The sequence below is a fragment of the Siniperca chuatsi genome, linkage group LG20, assembly GCF_020085105.1.
Source record: "Siniperca chuatsi isolate FFG_IHB_CAS linkage group LG20, ASM2008510v1, whole genome shotgun sequence".
NCBI classification, from domain to species: domain Eukaryota; kingdom Metazoa; phylum Chordata; class Actinopteri; order Centrarchiformes; family Sinipercidae; genus Siniperca; species Siniperca chuatsi.
The window spans coordinates 9416682-9438086 of NC_058061.1; the positions used below are offsets into that span (position 1 = coordinate 9416682).

Here is a 21405-nt window from a genome sequence, read left to right on the forward strand (position 1 = left end):
TCCAGCATAAGTAGAGCATATAAAGTTTGTTCTGTTTTAATTCAGGCTCTATGTGCTGTAACCCACCAAAAGGCACAAGTTGATTAAACACCCAGACAACAACACAAAATTTGATTTTTTACTATGATGACCTAACGGCCATTATACCATACTGTGCCACCAAACTAATTTGAGAATAATATATTAAGGAAAATTAGCTAGACGGGACTTCAATTTTAACAGAAAACACTGACACAATTAGATATAATAGTTTGAAGTTCATTTTATTTCTGGAATTGAGCATCAGTTTTTGCTACACAACAGTTTTATTACAGCTTAAAATGGCAATGTCTTCTATGAACAAAATATTGTTGTAGCCTTAAAAAAATAAATGAGCCTTTTGTTTACTTTTTCATAATGATAAATATATGAGTTTTCACTGAACATTCATTAAATATTAAACAACTTAATAAAACACTATATTCTCCCTGTCAACGACGTGTTACACATTAATTACCATTCACAAAAATGTTATCATGGATGAGTGTAACATTAAGTTATCAAGCCACATTAATATTATGCTGTGATACAGTACATATAACAGCCGGATTTACTCACAGGGATTATTAGGTATGAGACAGAAGGAACCCCAACTGAATAATACATGACAAATATTACATTCTTCTACATTACACTTCTACACTCAAATTAGACAGCAAACACCAAGTAGAAACAGATCAAATTAACATCGGAGGTAAAACATTAAACATTTATAGAATATTACATCTGGCAGGAATGGTGGAAAACCATTTGCATCACTTTGTTTTAAGGCATTTTTGTTACTTATGTGTAACCTTCACCAGTATTTTACTATATCATTATATAATCTTTTCATGTGAACATATAAAAATACAGTTAGTATGTAAGAATAAACATGCATGTGTGTTGCTTGTAGTCTTTTCTTGACATGGATTCTGAAATCATCTACATGGATCACATTCACTTTGGCTGATGATAGATAGATACATAACAAACAAGTGCCTTCTGGACACGATAGAACAAATATCCTCACATTTTCACAGTTAAAGACCACTTATTCAATTTGCTGTTACATGAACCATCGCAGATTGAAACAAGACCCACAAGAATCCAAGTCACAGTACGCTTTGAATGGACATTTTTTGACCAAAACAGCATGCATGATGTAGATTGCTGTAATTCATTCTAACGTTACCGATAATTTCTGATATTGCTGAGTATCAAAAATAGCAACCATAGTTAATTTGATATGACATAAGCGCCATGCATCTAATGAACTGATTTAGTAAATTGCACATATACAGTCAATGCACCTGCTATTGTGTTATTGCACAGTACCTACAGTACAACAATAAATCCCTACCCTCATTCTACCTCTAAGTGCAGTTTATATCACTATATACACATGAACACAGTGGTTTGCCTCAGTCACCACTGGACTGCATTTTGCTTACAAAGTAGCACTGTTCATTACACTACACTTATTAACTATTGCTATAATATAGAACACATACCTACAGTATAACTAGATTACTTCAAATGTGCCACTGAAACCATATCATATGTTTTCCCTCTACACACATCATTTATAACCAGTCATTTAACGTTTACAGTACATTTATTCATTCATATTTTTATATGAATATCTTAAAGTGCCTCATCAGACGACTTCGCATACACACAACCTCTTTGGCAACCTTATGGTGTCAATAGAATAACTTTAGCACATTAAAATAGATCTTATAGTATAACTGATCCAGTTTGTTAACATGATGGCACACACAAAGTGAAACAGGCTGGCAGGATCACATTTACAGGATGTCATGATTGTTATTAGTCACTTAAATATACTTTAGTTTTTTTTTTTTTTTGTTACAGAATCCTGTCATGTACATTACATTACTACTCTATATGTATAAAATATACATTTGGATCACTCAGTTGATTCACTCTGATAGAGGAGTTGCCCCTCACATCAGTGCTACAAAGCAGGCATGGCTTCAGTTTCCTAAAGGCAGCAGACCAGTTAATCTCAGTCTACCGAGTAAAGCGGGTTCAGTGTTGGGACCGAAAGCATTCTGATGTGTACACACATCCAAAACAAAAATGTTTTCTAGTTTTCATTCACATTTTTTTATATTTACATACAGTATATGAACTTTAAGGCTTTGTATTTTGTTGTTAAAGGAACACTATTGCACAGACAACAAAGACACACAAAGACATCTTGACTACTGAGTCTAAAGTTAAAGTCTAAGAATGTTAAGTGGAGCAGTTGAGTTGGCGTAATCTCTCAGTATGGCTTACTTCCCTGGTTTATGAGGCTGGCTGGCTCCCTGGCTGCTATCAGACAGTTTGGTAACTGCAGTGCTGCCTCTGTTGCACAGGTCCCTGATTTCCAGCAGGCCCTCGTTCAGGGCTTTGACGAAAACGGCAGAGCTCGTCTCTGTGTTCTCCCAGAAACTAGACACACAGAAGATGATGTGGTCTGACTGCGGGTTGTAACAGGCGCCATAGCCGTTGGGCACTACGGGGCCGTAGCAACAGAACATTTCCACTGTGGTAGGGACCTGGATACAAGAGGACACAGTCTGGGTTAGACCAGTTTAGCTAGTCAAGAGAACGATTTGTTTAGTATTTAAGAAAAAAATTATCGGATAGGGGCTGCAACTAGCTATTTTTATTATTGCTTAATCTGTTGATTCTTTTTCTAATTAAGCATTTAGTCTATAAACTGCCAGAACATAGAGAAAACGTTCATTACAAGTTCCAAAGCCTTCAAATGGCTTATTTTGTCTAACCAATAGTCCAAAACACAAAGATATTGTGTTTGCAATTATGTAAAACAGAAAAAGCAGCAAATCCCCACATCTGACAAGTTGGAACAAGCAAATGGTTGCCGTTTTTTCTTGATAAATTACCCAAAATATACATTTTTTGTTGATCGATTAATTAACTAAGCCTCATCTTGAAATATATACACACAACTGTGTTAAATTTGCAGAAAACACACCATTAGCAGGCTTGATTTCAGGTGGCAACAAATATGGAGATGGCAGTCTGGTTATCTTTCTCGGCAAGTACAACAGTTTAAAAGTCAGTGTGGACTTTCAATGGAACCTGGTTGATCTCCATCTTCTTGTAATTCATGGTCAGGTAGTGAAAAAGTAGAGGAACTATTCCTGGGCTCCAAGAACTATATCTCCTTTCACAGCTTAATCATGCTCAAATAGGAATCTTAGTATGTATGTATATCTATTTTTGTTGCAGTGGCTGAAGGTGTTTTCCTATCACTGTACCTCTGCTCACAAGAGGAGGAAGTAAGGATAGATTATATGCAAAGCAACAGAATATTATCAGCACCAGTATTTCCTCAACAGTACCTCCTCTGTATTCTCTATTTTCATCAAATGATAGCTCTAAAGCCAATTCATATTTCTCTTTTTGTCCCTCTGTTTCATCAGAGCACGTTTCCTGAAGCAAGTCAAATGTGGAACTTGATGAGTCAGGATTCTGGGGAAGTATGTGTATGTGTACATTTACTGTACTTCATGTCCATTGTCAATCATGAGCAGAGACATTAAAGCAATAATTTCAAGTGAAAAAAACAAAACATTATATGTTAGAATAGAATGGGATCACATGTTACCTGACTGGTAGAAAGGATGAACTGGTTACTGGCCAAATACGTGTCATCACAAAAGATCTCTGGCTTCTCCATGTTGAGCTCCTTTGCGATCCTCAGAAGCCCGAGCAGATGATTGTCTATTGCCATTCCTGTAATAGCCTGAAAAATATTTTTTGCTAATGATTTACAGGCCCAGTCCTTGTTTTGTGTACAGTACTTTTTAAACCATTTCACATAATATTAGATTTCTGACCATGTTCACTGAAGGGCTGCAATTGGTCCACAAACCATGTGGACTCTGATAAGTGGAATAGAAATACAACACCTATTGTGGACTGTGCCTTTAAAGTTTTAAAGATTTCTTTTAAGTGATATCCCACCCAAAATATATTAATTTATTAATTTTTTCTGCCATTAAAAGCTGACCACAGCTGCCGCCCTCTGTGAATAATGATGAAACAAACTTCGTACAACGATTTTTGGGAAATACTTATTCACTTTTTTGGTGAGAGTTACATGAGAAGATCTATACCACTCTCATATCTATTATATTCTGATTTGTTTAGAACTTCTATCCCTGTGTGCACTGATGTGATAGTGAGCTGCTGTAACAAAAGAGTTTCCCCTCTGGGATCAATAAAGTATTTCTGATTCTGATATCTATGCGTTAAATATGAAGTTCCAGCCAGGAGCCAGTTAGCTTAGCTTAGCATAAAGACTGGAAGTGGAGAAACAGATTAGACTCTGTCTAAAGGCTAAAGAAATATGCCTAGCAGCATCTCTAAAGCTTACTATTTAATAAGTTTAATCATGTTTGTTTAATCCATACGAAAACTGAGGTGTAAAAACCACAGATTATGGTTTTACAGGGGTTTATGTGCCAGACTGTCTCTTGGCCGGGTGCAATGACTTCCTGGAGTCTCCTCTGGTTACTTAACAGTGAGGGCAATACTCCACTAAGTCCCTGGGCCCGGCTAAGAAACCATAAAACCACAAATTGATGTTTGTACCCTTCGGTTTGCACATGGATTAAACAAATGAGATATAACGTGTTAATTAGTGAGCTTTAGAGGTGCTCGTAGGCAAAAAAAAATTACCTTTGGACAGAGCCAGGCTAGCTGTTTCCCTCTGCTTCCAGTCTTTGTGCTAAGCTAAGCTAACTGTGTCCTGGCTTGAGCTTCATATTTACCATACAGGCATGAGAGTGGAGCAACATTTTAACATCATATTTACTTCTGGCTGTCACACTAATATATAAATTATATTTTATATATTTAAATATATATAAAAAATATATATAAACTGTTTTAGAATACTTACTGCAATTGTATAATTTGTCTGGGCATTAATTGCATCCCTCAATCGTTTAATTTTTTCTGAATCCTGTTGGAGAAGTGAAAAATAATTTAGAGAAAAAAGTTAACAGGGCATTTTTCACATTTTACAAAAAGAGAGCAGTACAGCCAGTAAATTCATTTTTCATGGACCTGTTAAATCTGCGGGGAGATCATCTGTTTGAATGGGGACACTGGGATTGGCCTGCGAGGTGGCTGGTTGCACCTGTTTCATTTAAGCAGGCGTGATGAACAGTAATGTGGGAGTTACTCAGTAATTGGGGTCAAAGTGAGAAAAATGACTCACGGTGAAAGTGGCCCTCTCATCTGTCATCGATTTCACAAAGGCCAGAGCCTCAGGGGTGGCAGAGCGAATGTTATCAACCCGACCGTCTTGGAAACGCCGAATGGACGCACTCTCATAAGTGGACACCAGCCTTCCACGGCATCTGAGTATATGATAGACATGATCACGGCAATATCAGCATATTTGAAAGAGCATATTAATGGCCAAGAGTTCTTTAATAAAATTTGAAGATAACAAATATGAATGTACTTGTAAAATGCAAGTTGTAAGGCAACTTGAATAAATGCATCTGGACTCATCTTCTGTTTTTTGGCAAATTCTTTCCCATAAACTTTGAACTTGAAAACATCCATGTCAAGATTATTCACCAGCCTGAGGAAGAAAGCACAGAAGATATGAGACCTGATGTCTGTAGAAAGACTTAGAGGAATTATTTGTGGATATGGTTATGTGTTCGTTTGTTTGTATTGGTCTTGCCTCTTGAGTCTGTCTCCAGATGCTGCTAAGAGTCCTTGGATGTGTGGGTTACATTTCCAGAGCAGCCTTCTTGGAGGAGAAAGCTCTCTCATGCTGGACGCTCTCGCCATCTTGGAGGGATTCCCTGTTCTGTTCAGGACAACAACAGCACTTCCTTCACTGTTGGCCTCAGCAGCATTCATTAAGACAACAATATTCAGTGTATGGTTATATCTTTCTGCGATGGGCTGACTTACATGTATTTCATCACGTACTCAGAGCACTGCACCAGAACTATTCCCTCGAATGCCGAATGCTCACACACGACTCCACATATCCCGTCCATTCCTACAACAAACTGAGAGAAGGTGGATTAGCTAACAGACCAAACTCTACATTCATGGAGAATTGAAGTGCCTTGAATGTAGTCCTACCTGCAGTGACTTGTCGTACCAGCGGTTTGCCCCATTCTTCTCACGGCCGCCACCATGCAGCATCAGCAGGGCCCTGTTGGTATCAGTAGGCCCCAGGCCACTGGGCTCATCCAGACACACCACACACAGACAGCTCTCGATCAGGGCCAGAGAGTCCTTGTTTGCTTGATCTGGATAGAGGAGGGAAGAAGATGGGATATGTCTTGGTTTATTTGTCTGAAAATTGTTTACATTTTCTGTAAACAATTTTAAAACTTCTGAAAGTGATAAAAAAAGAGAAACATTTGAGCTGAGACCTTTTATTAATGCATCTCTGGCTTGTGCCCATTCTGTTCTCCCATCAGATGTCAGGATACCAAGAGGAGGGAATCTCTCTTCAGCGTTTTCTGCCATTTTCATGATTTTCTCCAGCTGGGATAAGATCTCCATCTCGTTGAGTTGCTTGCTGTTTGCGACTACATCCAACGCGAAAAACTAGTGAGAAAAACAGATTATAGAACTTGTGTTTCTTAACTATTCCATAATGTACTGTAATAGTAAATACTTGTGTTTAGATGGCATCCTTGTCTGCTAAAAGTCCTTTCATATCTGAGCTTATTGTTACTGTGGTACAGTATTTGAACAGCTGAGATAAAAAGTACAGTAGTAGTAATGGTAGAGGTTAAAAATGGCCAATTGCTACCTAACATATGGCTCCTCTACTGCAATCAGTTAAACATGCGACTCAAAGCTCTCAAAGTGGCAGATTCAATTAACAGTAATTTAGTTAACTGCCTGTATCTCCATAGGGACGGGCCCTCATGTGCCACAGATTGATAGCTCCCAGAACCATTTCCAGGTGAGAGCTCTTACTGTGCCTTTTTCCACGGTAATTTAAAGGCACAGTCTGTGAACTAAATGTAATCAAAATAGTAGCCTTGGACCTGCAGATGTTGGTTGCGGGGGTTTTATGCATTTATGGGGATTTCTATAGAGGATTATCAGTCAGGACTTTAAAGATAATTTGGCACAGACTACAGATCGTAGGCAAGCTGGTTTGGTGCAGGGGATTGTGGGAGTGGGCTGGTGTGGTCTTAAAGAAACAAACACACAAAACTCGACTAGACACTCAATTTGTAAACACTGGAGTAAAACCTCAATTTTTAATCATGATCAGTTGAGAAACACACAAAATGCAGATTTAGCGTCTGTAACTAGGACCTTGTGACTTAACTTAAAAATGAATGGTCACCAATTTTGTAAAAAATAAATAAATACAAAAGAACAGCAACTATGTTCAACATTTATAAATCAAATGTCTTCCTCCTATTTAAGTTTGGGGTACTGAAACTTGCTAAATAGTAACTGAAGAACAACTTTGTTGATATGATCCACATACTGTAGCACAGCATTAAGCTTCCACCATACTTTGGAAATTTTGGACAATGTCTTATGAATAGAAACATCTCCCAGTTAAAATTCACAGGGCAGCTGGGAGAGTCTGGTTGGGAATTGTGAAAGGAGACTGCTCTCTCTCTCTCAGCTCCTGCTGCCCTCATGCAGCTTCACTATAGCTCAGAAAGGGAGATAAGACACAAACATGACCATTCCACAGTGTCTGTTATTTCAGATATTCAAATAGACACTTTAACATCCCTAGATAGCATTACACTTTGCAATTTCAAAAAGACAGTATTTTCATACTGAAACTATAAAATGCAGCCATGCATACTACTTGCTCTTTACTTTTTCAGTTGAAAGTAAATGGTCACACCCCCATATCTGTAACACATTCCATTCAAAGATGGCACCTTGACAGAATAGATATGCCTGCGTCCTGACCTGGTTCTTGCATGCCACGATGATGTGCTCCGGCGCTGAGGAGGCTGCGTTCATCTGGACCTTCAGCGTGTCTGTCTTTACCCCCGGGTAGCGGTAGGAGGTGAAGAGGCGGTAGTACTGCTCCATGCACAGAGGGGTCCCAGCTAGCTGGCCTCGAGCAAAATCCACTGGCAGCGCTCGCCTGAGAGATGTTATTACGCACATCAAATTACCTCTGAAGATTCTCAGTTTATCACTTATTATTATATTCCATTTTATTTTCGTCTTATATTCACTGACTTTACTCTGCAGAGATAACATAGATGAGGTGTAGGACATGCAGGTGGACACTGAGGGTGCAGGGTGACAGGTAATCCATTACAGGTTACACTTACGCATCAATGAGAGCCTTATAGTCCAACACTCCTTTAATGAGACGAGCAGCAAATCTTAAAAGAGTGAGAAGTTTGAAATTTAAAAAACAGGGCGCAGAGTTTGTCATAAAACACTGAACATGCACAGCGGACTGGCCAGTGATTATAATTAGATATACTCTCATCTCTCAAAGGACTAACAGTAATCACATTATGGTAAGTTACTAGGTGGGCGAGCTGTGTGTGTTTATCTGTGTTAGTGAGAGAGAGAGAGCCAGTCTGTATGTGAGTGGGCGGGCGGTGTGAGCAAATAGGGAAACACAGAGCCTTGTCAGGTCTTATGTTGTATGTCATTTGTCTTGATGTTATTACGTTCAAAGCCAGATCAATACAAAGGAGGCGGCCGCAGTGCACCACACCCCTAAATGAGGCCTGACTAGCAGTCTCTGTGGAGAGCTTGGTCCTGTCACTCCCAATCTAATAAGTGCCTGTGTCAATAGATTACCATGTTGGGGTGCTCTGGACATATTCAGTTAGTGCAGCAAGAGCTGACAAAAGCTAATGTTGAGTTACAGGGCTGGACTGACTGGTGTAATGTCTGGTGGACCACGGCTTATTTAATAAGCGGGCAGAGATCTGGCAAAGACATGATGCAACTGATTTTCAGACCTTCAGTCATTCAGATCTTAATCTGAGTCTATGCCTGCTGAGAAGGACATAAACCCTGTCAGTGGCTACAGAACTGAGTGATATACTGTGTACTTTGTATTGTTAGTGATGGTGTTGCATTATGGTTGTATTCAACCTTGTTGACCTTTGCCGTTTAGTGGATGTTTTCACTTAAAGTGCTTTTGAGAACTTGACCCTCAGATACTCTCAAGCAATCTGCAAACAACAATCTGTGGTGTTCAGTGCATTCTGGGAGTTATGTGATGTGAGGTATTGTGATTTACATTTTCGGTGGAACTTGCTGAATTTCTGTACTTCTACTTAAGTTTCAGATTTCCTACATTTCCCAAAATGACTTCAAAGTTGTCAAAGAATGTTCCATAACCATTCGGCTTGTTGGTTTTAGATGCAGGTACAGAGTAACAGCAATAAGGGAGAAAGAGGGTTTCCAAAAGAGCTGAAACAAAAAGAAAATTAATCTGCAACTACTTTGATAGTCAAGTATTATTTAAGTCAATTATAAGGCAAACCATTTTAAAAGTTCCAGCTTCCTCAGTTGTGAAGACTTGCTTCTTTTCTTTGTCTTATGTGAATGTAAACTCAATATCTTTGGGTTTTGGACTGTTGGTCAGACAAAACAAGCAACTCAACTTTAATTGTGGGAAACTGTGGTGGGAAATTTTTACTATTTTCTGACATTTTTTGGACAAATCGGTTATTGAGAAAATAATCGTGAGATGAATCGATGATGAAAATAATTGTATTCTGTTTTGATTGGATGCTGTCACAAGAGAAATATTTTTCTTTCCCTGTATGATCATTCAGCCCTTTCACTTTGATCAGGTGACTCAATCCAAAACCTGACTTTTACCTCAGAAGTTTACATGGCTGAAATACTTGCTGCTAAAATCTAGATGTTCTGTTGCAGATACATATTTTTCATATTGTTAATCATATTGTAATAGCTGTTTTTTCAGTACAAAGTGATAGGACAAGGTTTTCTTTTTAATTGCTCTTCTTTTTTTGACCTACACAGGTAGCAGTAGTAGTTTCTGTCAGAGTCTGAACAAAAACAAATCCAGCACATACCTGAGGGCATCTTTATGATCTCTGAATGTCTGCTTAGGAAACACCATGACAGGACTGGAGTTGACCGGTAGGGCCAACCTGTTGTTCAAGTACATGTCCTCTAGCCAGTAGTCATAGACCTAAATAAAAACACAGAGAGACTTTTTGAGAAATGTTGGTTCCTTAAGCATTTTGGACTCAAGTTATTACTTTCAGAGCTGAGACCTGTGTGCAACGGAGTAAAAAACCATTATGGTGTATCACTGCCAGATGAAAAAGGAGAGTGGGAGAGAGTCTGTGTGAGAGTGGGAGTGTGATAGATTTCACCGAGCTGGATGAGATGTGGAGTGACCGATCACCCAGATGCAGGAGGAGAGACTGAAGCAACAAAGGACGAGCAGAGGCTCCAATAAATCTTTATCGCCAGGTGTTTCACTTTTTCCAACACTTCTATGAATGGGTTATATATTACTTTAGACAGAGACTAAATTCTGAGGCAATTTTCATTCTTACTGTCAGACTAAAAAGAGCAGAGTTCGATTATTACGTATTGTAAAAGGTCAAATTGAATGAATTGGATAAAAATGATAATGAATGATATGAAAAGTATATTGACTGAAGAAAATTCATTAGACAATGATTTTGCAATGACTGTACTGAGGTTTCCAAATGAACGTTTGATGAACTAGAAAAAGGTACAAAGGAGAAACACATCCAACTACTCTTAAAGACTAATAAAAACAAAAAATCTTTATTGATACAGGGGGAAACTGAGTAGGATTTGGGCTTTTTTCTGTCTTTTTCCCAGTTAATGCACCAACAGCAAAGAGCAGCAGTGTTTTTTATCTTGTAGATCTGAGAGTTTACCCAGTTGGTTGTCTTGTCACTTCTCTCTAGAAGCTTCTTCTGGAGAACCTCTCCGACACCTCCAGGAGCCCCAAACTTCTCCACGATGGCCTTTGTTTTCTGAAACTGCTCCTCCTTTACCAGGTGTTGGACACACTTCAAGTACGTGTCGAGGGTTTGTTTAAGTGGTGGCACAGGGACCTTTGGCAACACCTGATGTCATAAAAAACAACAGATTGATATTAATACTCATAACGAGAAATGAAAGGACAGCAGCTGTTCAGCATTTTTATGGCCTTCCCCTGATTCACTGAGGGTTCATTAGTTAAAGGGGTAATTCCCTCACATCTTTTCTTCATGGTTTTATTATTAGAACCTGAGTTAATAATTCATCATAAATGCTTCGAGTGTTTTCAAGTCCCACAAGGCTTTGGGACTTGAAAACATTCTTGTTTTTTAAGGATGGAAATTTTTAATTCATAATCTTTTCTCTCTGATGTTTGATCATTTGCATAATGGTACTGTTAGTAACCCAAGATGTTAATATTGACCAGTACATTGGAATTGTAAAATAAGTTATCTAGCCGTGGATTCCTGGAAATGAGGAAAGTGCAGATTTTTTTTTTTGGGAAGTCAATTCAAAGCTGATCAAACCACAGTAAACAAAATGCAAACTCCATTATAATATAATCCATCAGTATTCAGATCCTTGACTTAAGTAAAAGTAGCAGCACCACACTGTGAAAATACTCCACTACAAGTAAAAGTCCTGCATTCAAAACCTTACGAAGGTAAAAGTATGTATTATCAGCAGAATTTACTTAAAGTATTAAAAATAAAAGTACTTATTCTGCAGTAAAATGTTCCCTGTCAGTGTTTTACTATTATATATGATGTTTTTGGATTAATATTACTGCTGCATTAATGTGTATGTTGCATGTTACTGCTGCAGATGTTTAAGGTTGAACTAATTTTAAATACTTTATATACTGTTGGGTAGTTTAATGCATCATATTCTATAAAATCATCATATGTTTGTAGCGTCGCTGTCCTGTGAGAATCATGTATCTCTAAAAAGTCAAGTTTCCATGAGCTCAGAAAAACAGCCCTGTTTTCAGCTTTGTGGTGATGCATTTTCCAGCTAATCCAAAATGGTTTTTAAATAGTTTATTTATCTTAAGAAGTTATTTTTTCAAACCCATAAAGGAAAAATTCAAATTCAAAATCAAATGTGGAGATACGTGGTTTCCACTGGACAGAAAGGGTATGAAAAATTGTAATCTGCAAAGTAACTAGTAACTATAGCTGTCAGACTAATGTAATGGAGTAAAAAGTACAATATTTGTCTGAGCAGTGGTGGAGTAGAAGTATAAAGTTGCATAAAATGGAAATACTGAACTACAAGTACATCACATTTGTACTTAAGTACAGTACTCGATAAAACTTACTTTGTTACATTTAACCACTGACTGTCAATGTCTGGAATGAGGTTTTGCACCCCTGAAAGATGAACGGCCTGCTATAATTTTCGCCCCTAGCGGTCAGTTAACGTAAATGAAGCTGTCGCTGTCCGTGGTGCTTAAATTCAGCAATTACTTTGCCACCTTCAGCACCTTGGACAGCGACAGCGCTCAGTATTAAAACCTTCTAAAAAGTGAAGATACGGAATGAGTGCTGATGTAATGAAAAACACTTTCACCATAGAAACAATGACATGCTTTTACATACTTGGCTGTCTCGGTCTCTGGCTGTCTCTTTCTCCAAGATTGGCATCTTTGCACTCCAGTCCAGTCAAGGGGAAATACTGTGGAAACCCTCTAGAGACGGTCAGCCTTCCCTGCACGAACCATATTAAGACATTTGAGAAAGAAAAAATACAGTAAATAGAATTAGGCCTACTGAGCAATGGAGCTGCATAGTGCTGTCTGAAAGTGAACCAGCAGGCTTCCATGCTTCATCATTTTGCAGCCTAATGCAATTTGCTGCATGTCCTTGAATTCCAGCTGTGCCTCATCGCTCACCACTGCAAAGAGATATGCATCTCAAAAACTCATTTCATCTCTATTTCAGTGTTAAAAGCTCAATTTTTCAAACAAATGAACATTTTAGCCAATAAAGGAAGAACATTTGTACTTATTGTCAGTGCTGTTTCACTTTTAAAGCATTTTAATAAAACAGTGCCAATATCTTGGCAACAAAATAAATAAATAAATAAAATTGTAGATAATTCTGTATCATTGGATGCAAGTTGGTTTTATTGAAAACAAGTGAAATGATTAACAATCATAAAACTTTTCTAAATTCCTTTCAGAGTAAAGTGGACTTTTATGTAGCTTAAATTAGTTTTTAAGATGAATAATCTTCCTCGCTGTGCAACAAAGAGGCTCATACAGTGGATAATACGTTTGTACTAGACACAAAAAAACCTTTTGAAAATGAAAAAAGTTACCTTACCTGATCAGTGCACCACTCAGGAGGTCAGAGAAGTGTGTGGAAGTTCACATGGAAGTCCTCCCACGTCCACGCCGTGAAAACCCATATTAGCGTAGAGCTCCGTGTTGGCGCCGGACTGCTCCCCCGTCCCCTCGCCTCGCCATAAGGCTGTGACTCCACATTAAAGCGCGCCTTGGAAAAGATGCTGAAGGTGTTTGCGTCTACCTACCCCCTTGAGGCAAGAAACTCCTCCCATCGAAATCTATTCGCGGAACATATTATCTAACAGCTTGTTTCACCCCCTGCCCACATCCGATAATAATTTTAATATATAAAAAAGGAGGGAGAGTCGGGTTTTGGTGTCATTCATAGGTCCTGTGATGGTCCCGGCGGGTTGACAGAAATGACAGTTGCTGTTCAGATTTAAGTCCTACGCTTTCTGCAGAGTTTGTCAGCCTGACTTTAGACAATACGGGATGCACTTGGCCGGAAAATGAATCTGTTTTGCAGCTGTAGCCTAATTTTCTATACTATTGCGCACTTGGATCTGTTCATTTATATATCTTTTTGTTTTCATATTGTGGCTAATGTGCGCTCCCTATGTCCTTTCTGGGTGTGCTTGATTGTACACCGTGAGGGAGCTGTAACTTGTGGAAATCAAAAGTATGAATTACACTTATGAGTCATTATTTTTCATTACATCACAGGATGTTTTATATTTTTCTCACCTTTCATACATAATAAAGTTAGATTTGTCTTTTTCTATCATGGGATTTTATTTCTTGAAGAGCAATGTGGAATTGAACCACTTTTATTATTTAAATGAATTATATTTCCAACGAAATAAGTTCCACACTTATTTGTTTTATTTATTTGATGCTTGAAAACAGAATGAAATCACCACCGTCACACAGATCCAAACAGAGATTTATTAAAACGACAGTTGATAAATGAATACATATTTGTTCATCTGAAGGACACTGACTTCATTAGCTACATCTTGACAAAATGTTTCAGACATACACGCGCGCGCACACGCACAAACACACACACTTTGTAGAGGTCCACGTATGTTTTAACAATTTACATTGTGCATATATCCACATATGTACAAAATCCATTTATTATGATACATTTAATTTCAAACAACAAAAAACATCTGAAATAAAAATAAATAACAAACAGGCCCACTTGTTACAAAATTGAAATTCACGATTTTTTTAACAACCTATAAAGGAAATCAGGCCTTTGATGTGCAAGTAAAAAAGTTTCCTCAGACTAAAAATATAGGCTATTTTTGTGTAAGGGGGGAAATGTGCTGCTTATAGTTGGTCCCATATAATCTTGTACGCACATTTATCTATTTATATCTTTTTACAATACTCAGTGATACACACAAATTCAACAGTAGCTGATAAATCTCTCACAAAAACTCCAGTTACACGTCCATGACAAACGCTACATAGACTTGTTCGACACAATGAAATCACAGTCAAAAGAAAAGATAAACTTTGGAAAACGTGTCACACAATCTTGATTTTGGTGATTGGGTGTTTATATTGCACATCGGTACTTACATAAAAGTTTAAATTACTAGACTATAACCTCTTCAGGGGGAATGTTTCGGGGATGGGGGGGGGGTCAGAGTGTGGCCGGTCTAAGTGTACTCCGGACCGGACGACTCCTCTGACAAGGACCGCTGTGCTCTGAAGGGGTCAAACCCATTTTCATCTACTGACAAGAAATTCCCAGCCGAACTGTAGCCCTTCTTTTTAGCTCTCCTCTCCTCCATCTTGATAGTATCGTACAGCCCCTGCGGAGCCTCCTCTAACAGGTTATCTCTCTCTGAGAAGGACGGTTTCATTTGGCACACGTTGCGCAGCAGCAGCAGGGCTGGTGCGTAAAGCACATTGACAAGGCCCATGCCCAGATTAAGTTGTACAAACCCGAGAGTGTGCACTATCTGACCGGCTACTATAGGACCCATAGCATATGCGACAGAATAGGAAATATCTGCTATAGCATAAACACTTCCATACACTGAAACATGACGCACGTCAACTAAAAACGCAAGTGTTGGCAGCAGGGCAGTGTCTACCAGTGCAATGCCAAAACAAATGCCGCACAACGGGGCGATGAGCTGCCCAAAAGTTTTACATGCAGGGACTGTGCAGGAGCTCGCTCCTATGATAACCATACCTAACGCTCCGTAGAACCACTGCAAATTTGGATGCTTTGCTGCCAATTTAACTGTTATGTACACACCGAGGACATGCGGGAAGAAGGCTGGGAGCCAGGTGAGTCCCATCTCCCACTGAGTGGAGTGCATGGTGGTCTCCATCCAGTTGGCTATGGTGGGCTCTAGAAAAGCCAGGGGGATGTTGCACACTGTCAGCGCCCCGGCCACCACAGCTATGTACGGGTCAATCATGAGTTTGTATATGGGGGTGCCGACTGGCATGTTCTCTCTAGTCCTGTTGGAGAACGGCTTGATCACTGTCAGCAGCAGAAAGCCGTCCGCCAGGCAAATGCAGGCGAGCACGATGAAGGGCACTTTCTTGCCCACAAATTCGTACAAGACGCCTCCGAAAGGAGGCGCCACCAGGCTCCCAAAAGAGATAAACGCCAGAGCAATGCCCAGCGCCGTGCTTCTCTCTGACTCCTCCGTGTATTTGTCAGCTATCATCGCGATTCCAGAGGTGTCCGCGAAAGCAGACCCCAGACCCTGCAAACTTCTGGCCACAAAGAGCGTGGCATAGTTCTCCGCAAAAGCAAATATGCAGGTGGACACGAACATAACAGTCAGTCCAATTAAAAGTGGAATGTCATATCCAACCCGGTCTATGAAAGTTCCCGACAGCGGGTTAACTAACAGCTGCAGGATGGCTTTAGATGCAAAAAGTACTCCTATCTGAACATCTAAATTGTCCTTGATGCTTTTGTCTTGGCTTGTGCTGTTGGCTGAAGAGTTGGGGTGCATCACTAAGTGGACGTGCTCTGACTGCTCACTCTCCAGCTCAGCAAGATAGTCTGGAATAATTGGCACGATTACCATGTAGAGCATATTGTCCAGCAGGAGAGCCACGCAAACAATCACTAATATGATCCGTCTTTGCTGGTGAGGATCCTTCATCGCGGTGCCTAACTGCTTGGTTCTTTGGCCCATCTCGGACAGTTTTACGGCGGCTGATTTGACCAGTCCGGATGATCCTCCTTCTCCATCCATGGTGTGCTTTAAAAAAAATCGATTTAAAAATTGTAATTGTGCTTCTCTCGTCTGCTGCGATCTTTCAACACCTCGGATGACTCATTGGTGTTTTCTCTACATTGATGTGATGCTCTCCGTCCTCACCTCGCCTGTGCGTAAAGGGAGAGGCGAAGAGGAACTTGGCTGCTTCATCGGTGAAGATGGCTTTCCTCAGCTTCCTCAACTTGTCCTCGCCTCAGCCACATCCGATGTTGTTTCATGATCTCCCGAGAAGTGACGTGGTGAAATCGTAGAATTTCTGCACCGTGCAGAAGTTTCGGCCGCTAATCTTACATGGCAAAGTTAGTTTGGAGCGATTTTTGTTACTTATTTGCAACACCTCGGACGCTCAAAGTCTCTCAGCTCTGTGTCCATACATATCACCTGTGGCACTTTAGCGCTCAGCTCTAGGACCACGGGTGACTTCGTGGCCATTGGTGCACATTAACCCACAGGTTCAGCGCTATTTTAGTCCCTTTTTTGTCTCCTCTTTTCACCAAGAGCTATGACGCATCACCAGCTTGCCCCCAAGTGGATCCCTTCGCCACTTGCCTCTTTTATGTTCATTTCCAACCATGGCAGCAATCACTTCAACCAATGAGAGCCAGTGAGCACCACATCACGACCAAGAGCCTGGAAAAAAAGGCTTTCTTATTCTTAATGTCCAGTGTGACTCTTGACTTTGGTGTTAAGGAAGACATTCTTCAATGTTCCTGTATACATTCATAGACATATGCGCACACGCACAGCTGATGTATCTGCAGTAGTAAATCTTTACTAAAGAAAATCTATCCAATGTGTGTGTGTGTGGGTACATGTTCTTAGCTTATATATAAATCTAAAGAAACACCACAAACATAAAACATAAAACAACAATAAAGTCACTTCTCGCTACCCAGTATAATATATATATATATATATGTGTGTGTGTGTGTGTTTTTGGAATTTCAAATATTAGTCACACGGTGTTGAAGCTTAATAAAATATTCATGTCAGAACATTCATTAGCTGCTTAAGGTTAAGTTTGTAGTTTACAATCTGAGCTTTTAAAATTTTGAATTCCTACAAACACTGTGTATCAGACATGCGCTCATAAACGAACCACTGCCGCAGGAGCTGAAGCGATTTCAGCACCACGAGTCTGTGGACCGTCACCACACACAAACATGAAAGGCAGAAGAGGAGTTTTTCATTCACAAAACTACTCACTTCATTAGAATTTAGCCAAGGAATCTAAATATTTAAATAACAACAATAATAAAACTGTGTGTTAAAATAAAAAACTATTGCACGCAGCATGTCCTTATGTCCTGAGATGAAATCGTACCAGACAGTACGGGGAATTTGGGTGCCCTTTTTAATTTAATACAAGACACAGGCGACACCTTGTGGTGAAAATCTACAAGCACACACAATACCCATAAAATCATCCCATTACCACAGTCATATTGTCCATCAAATTAAAAAATAACAAAATTATTTACATCATTACAACCACTGTAACCTAATGGTATCATAACAGTTTCAGATTAAGATTAGATACCTTTCTCATGATTTCACTTTATTTATTATTCTTTTTGTCTCCTAAAGTTATATTCCTATTTGGATTAGTTTATTTTATTATGGTCTAAAAATCACCATAATAAAATCAGAATCATGTTAAAATTATAAAAGTCTTGCTTATTCATTTATTTTATTCATTTCTTAACTACATCTATTAATTGCCAGCAGAGGGCGGCGAAGACTTGCAAATAATAAATGTGTAATCCATGATCCAACTATGAAACGTCTATGGGTAGCTCCTACCAAAATTCAAAACACAGGACTGGAACCTTCTTTTTCTGACACAAGACAACAACCAAGTAATATGATCAAAGCTAAGTTTATGAATAAATAAATAATGTTTTCTGGTGCCATAAAAAAAATATCAACACAAGGATGATTACAGTGAGAGTGGAGGAGTGTTTCCAGTGTGCTCAGTGGATGATTTGATGTAGAAAATACACCAAGAGGAGGATTAACACACCACAGGAAATAGCTACCCAATTTCACTAATGAGTGAGGCTTGGCACAGCAGCAGGCATTAGATAAGCACTTTTTATATTATAGTCTTATGCTGCAGCCACGTTAGTTTTTTTATATATATATATATATACAGATTTCATACGAGATGCAAACATGTGACTACATGGATAATCTCTGCTAACTCATTTTAGTAATTTGGCAGCGTCCGCAGGAGTTCAGAGTGTCAGCTTTGTCCTCTGGGTTGAGATATGGAAGGTGACTTGGCCTCTGATGTGAAGGCGATACGAGAGGTTTAATAAATGAGACCAGAAGAAAGGCTGCCTAAAGGCTAGTGACGCAAATATCATCTAATCCAGATTAAACTCTGGCCACAACCCTTTAAAATGATTTTAAGAAAAATCCACAGGAGATATGTCACATCTTTGGCACGGTTTGTGGTTGTGTTAAAATATAAATATAAATTAACCATGGTGAACGAGAAATCATGTAGGGCTTACTCTGAACTATACTTTTCTGATAAGTAGCTCTCACCTTTGACCTGGATTATCTTTTACATGACGGTGAGAGGACAAACTCATCATGATTCTGAAAGTATTATATAACATAAACATCAACCATTGTGCTTATTGGGCCAATACAAAGTTGATCATTAAGCTGGGAGTCTATGCAAACAATGTTTCTCTTAATTGACCTCTGTGCTTCCACTTTTACTCAGTAAAGTCTGTTATGCTCCGTTTGTTTTCTTTCTCAAATCATAACTCAGCAGCAGATCTTGTGCACTTAAAAAGATCATCAGTTGGTGTAAGATAAAGTGCTCTTCAAACATAATCCTCGTTTTAAAAGTCCTTATGCATTTTGATTTTTGTAGACATCTAATCCAGCTGCAGTTAACAGCATTTATGTTGCTTACTCCAAAATCTATAACTTTAAGAGTTTCAGAATGATAATTGTAAGCTGTACTGACTAATGTTATATGTTTTTTTTGTTGTTGTTTTTTTTTTTTACTGTTTTGGAAATTAAAATCATAATATGTTCTTCAGGGCTGTTGCGATCATTGAGGAGGTCTTGTCCTCGATTTTGTTTCTAGGAATTTGGGAGTTTTAACAACCTGAAGAAAAATGTACATTTTAAAGTCATACACAAATTACAGATGGCAGATTTTTTAAGGCTTGTTTTATCATATTTAAATTGGACTATTTTAGGCCAAACATTAAATTCAGGGATTTATTATTTTTATTTTTGTGTTATTCTTTCAATATTTCTACCCTTGAGTTATATTCCTATCAGTGTGCAGAAGGCTTGGAAACAGCTATTAGGCCATCATGTAGGGGAAATAAAATATACAGAAAATACTGTATGTTTGGACAGTTGAATTAAATGGTCAGAAACATTTCACAGTTAGTTTTTTTTTTTGGTGTTTATTAGTGATGAGCAGACAACACTGAGGCTCCGAAAGCTTGTATCACCCCTACAAAGTGCACTGTTTCAATACGTTGCATCAGAGCTTGTGTCAAATGATGACTAGCACTTGATTTATTACATCCAGATCTTCAAATGCCACTGGTGCTTCAGAAAGTGCTTCTTTAGTTTGACAGTTTTGCTGCTAAACTATATGCTCAAGCAGGGGTGTAGGACTTGGGGGAAAGAGGGCCCTGGGAATACAGGGCCCTCATGTGAGGAGAATATTTTAGAGAACTGGCGATGAGATGATTAAAAGGATGGAAAAATTTCAACCTGATATCAAAGATTTCTTGGTGAGTTGGGGTTGCACCAGGGGAACTCATGGCCTCAGCATTTCTAAATTTCTGGCTACGGCCCTGGTGATCTGGTGCTCTTAACGTCAGAATATGACTCTGATTAACTAAATCTCTCAAAATGTCACATGTGCACCCATGTGTGGTGGGGCTGCTGTTTGTGCGGCATAAGGTTTTTCATGACAGATGTTTTTCTTTTTTACACCATCTGTCTGTGACGAGCATTAGATTTAACACACTTATCGTTAATATTCAAGCACAATCAGGAACTCCTTCACCTCACCTTGTGGGTGGATGGTGATCTAAATCCTGACTCTACTGAATGACTAGGGTTGCAGTCAGATTTTGGTGTTTGTACGTGTTGGAAGAAGGCTCAATGAGACTATATCTGTCTGTCACAAGTCGTTCTCCTTTCTACCTGTGAGCTTGTTGCTATTACTGCTGCTTCTATCTACATCTCTGACTGAATTAGATCACTAGTCCACACACGCTGTCTCGTAATCAGCTGTCAGTCATAGGGACGACTGTTTCCAAGAATTTGAGGCTTATCTGTTGGATTCCTCAGTCTTTCCTGAGAAAAACCCTGATCAGTAAAGTTTATGAGGAAGTACATGATTATGCTCAACATTTAATACCTGCTAATGAGAAGAGCTTGTTCATGTGCTGGAAGGACATCGACACTAAAGAGTCAGCTGTATAACAACAGAGTCAGCTTCTGATTAGGGGAGTCTTTTTTCCTTTCAACTTTTAAGTTTACACTTACTTTCAGCTTCTTTTTGACACAGACTTTTAAAAAGAAGAAACTAAATGCTACATTACAAATCCCCTTTGTAATGTAACAAGACTAAGAGTCTACAGCCGTGCTAATGGCTCTGTGAGGCTGTACTTAGGCACAGCGGTTCTTTGAGCAAAATGCTAACGTCAGCATGCTAACATGCTAAGCAGGTATAATGTTTACCATGTTCACCATTTTAGTTTAGTCTGTTAGCATGCTAGCATTTGCCAATTAGCA

At 39.0% G+C, this 21405-nt stretch overlaps 2 protein-coding genes across 2 annotated transcripts; both read right to left on the reverse strand.

The window, feature by feature from the left end:
* Positions 1–242: 242 nt before the first annotated feature.
* Positions 243–13592, reverse strand: LOC122867343 (choline O-acetyltransferase-like). The gene is made up of 15 exons (XM_044178027.1): positions 13389–13592; positions 12663–12771; positions 10956–11147; positions 10110–10228; positions 8373–8426; positions 7999–8179; positions 6474–6651; positions 6178–6347; positions 6001–6101; positions 5765–5893; positions 5537–5659; positions 5288–5429; positions 4967–5029; positions 3668–3805; positions 243–2588 (listed from the first exon to the last, which is right to left on the reverse strand). The coding sequence occupies exons 2-15, from the start codon at positions 12705–12707 to the stop codon at positions 2322–2324; spliced, it is 1902 nt and encodes a 633-aa protein (XP_044033962.1). The 5' UTR covers positions 12708–12771; positions 13389–13592; the 3' UTR covers positions 243–2321.
* Positions 13593–14276: 684 nt separating this feature from the next.
* On the reverse strand, positions 14277–17161 carry slc18a3b (solute carrier family 18 member 3b). The gene has a single exon (XM_044178028.1). It carries the CDS (start codon positions 16591–16593, stop codon positions 15025–15027), a length of 1569 nt encoding a protein of 522 aa, XP_044033963.1. The 5' UTR covers positions 16594–17161; the 3' UTR covers positions 14277–15024.
* Between the last annotated feature and the right edge of the window lie 4244 nt (positions 17162–21405).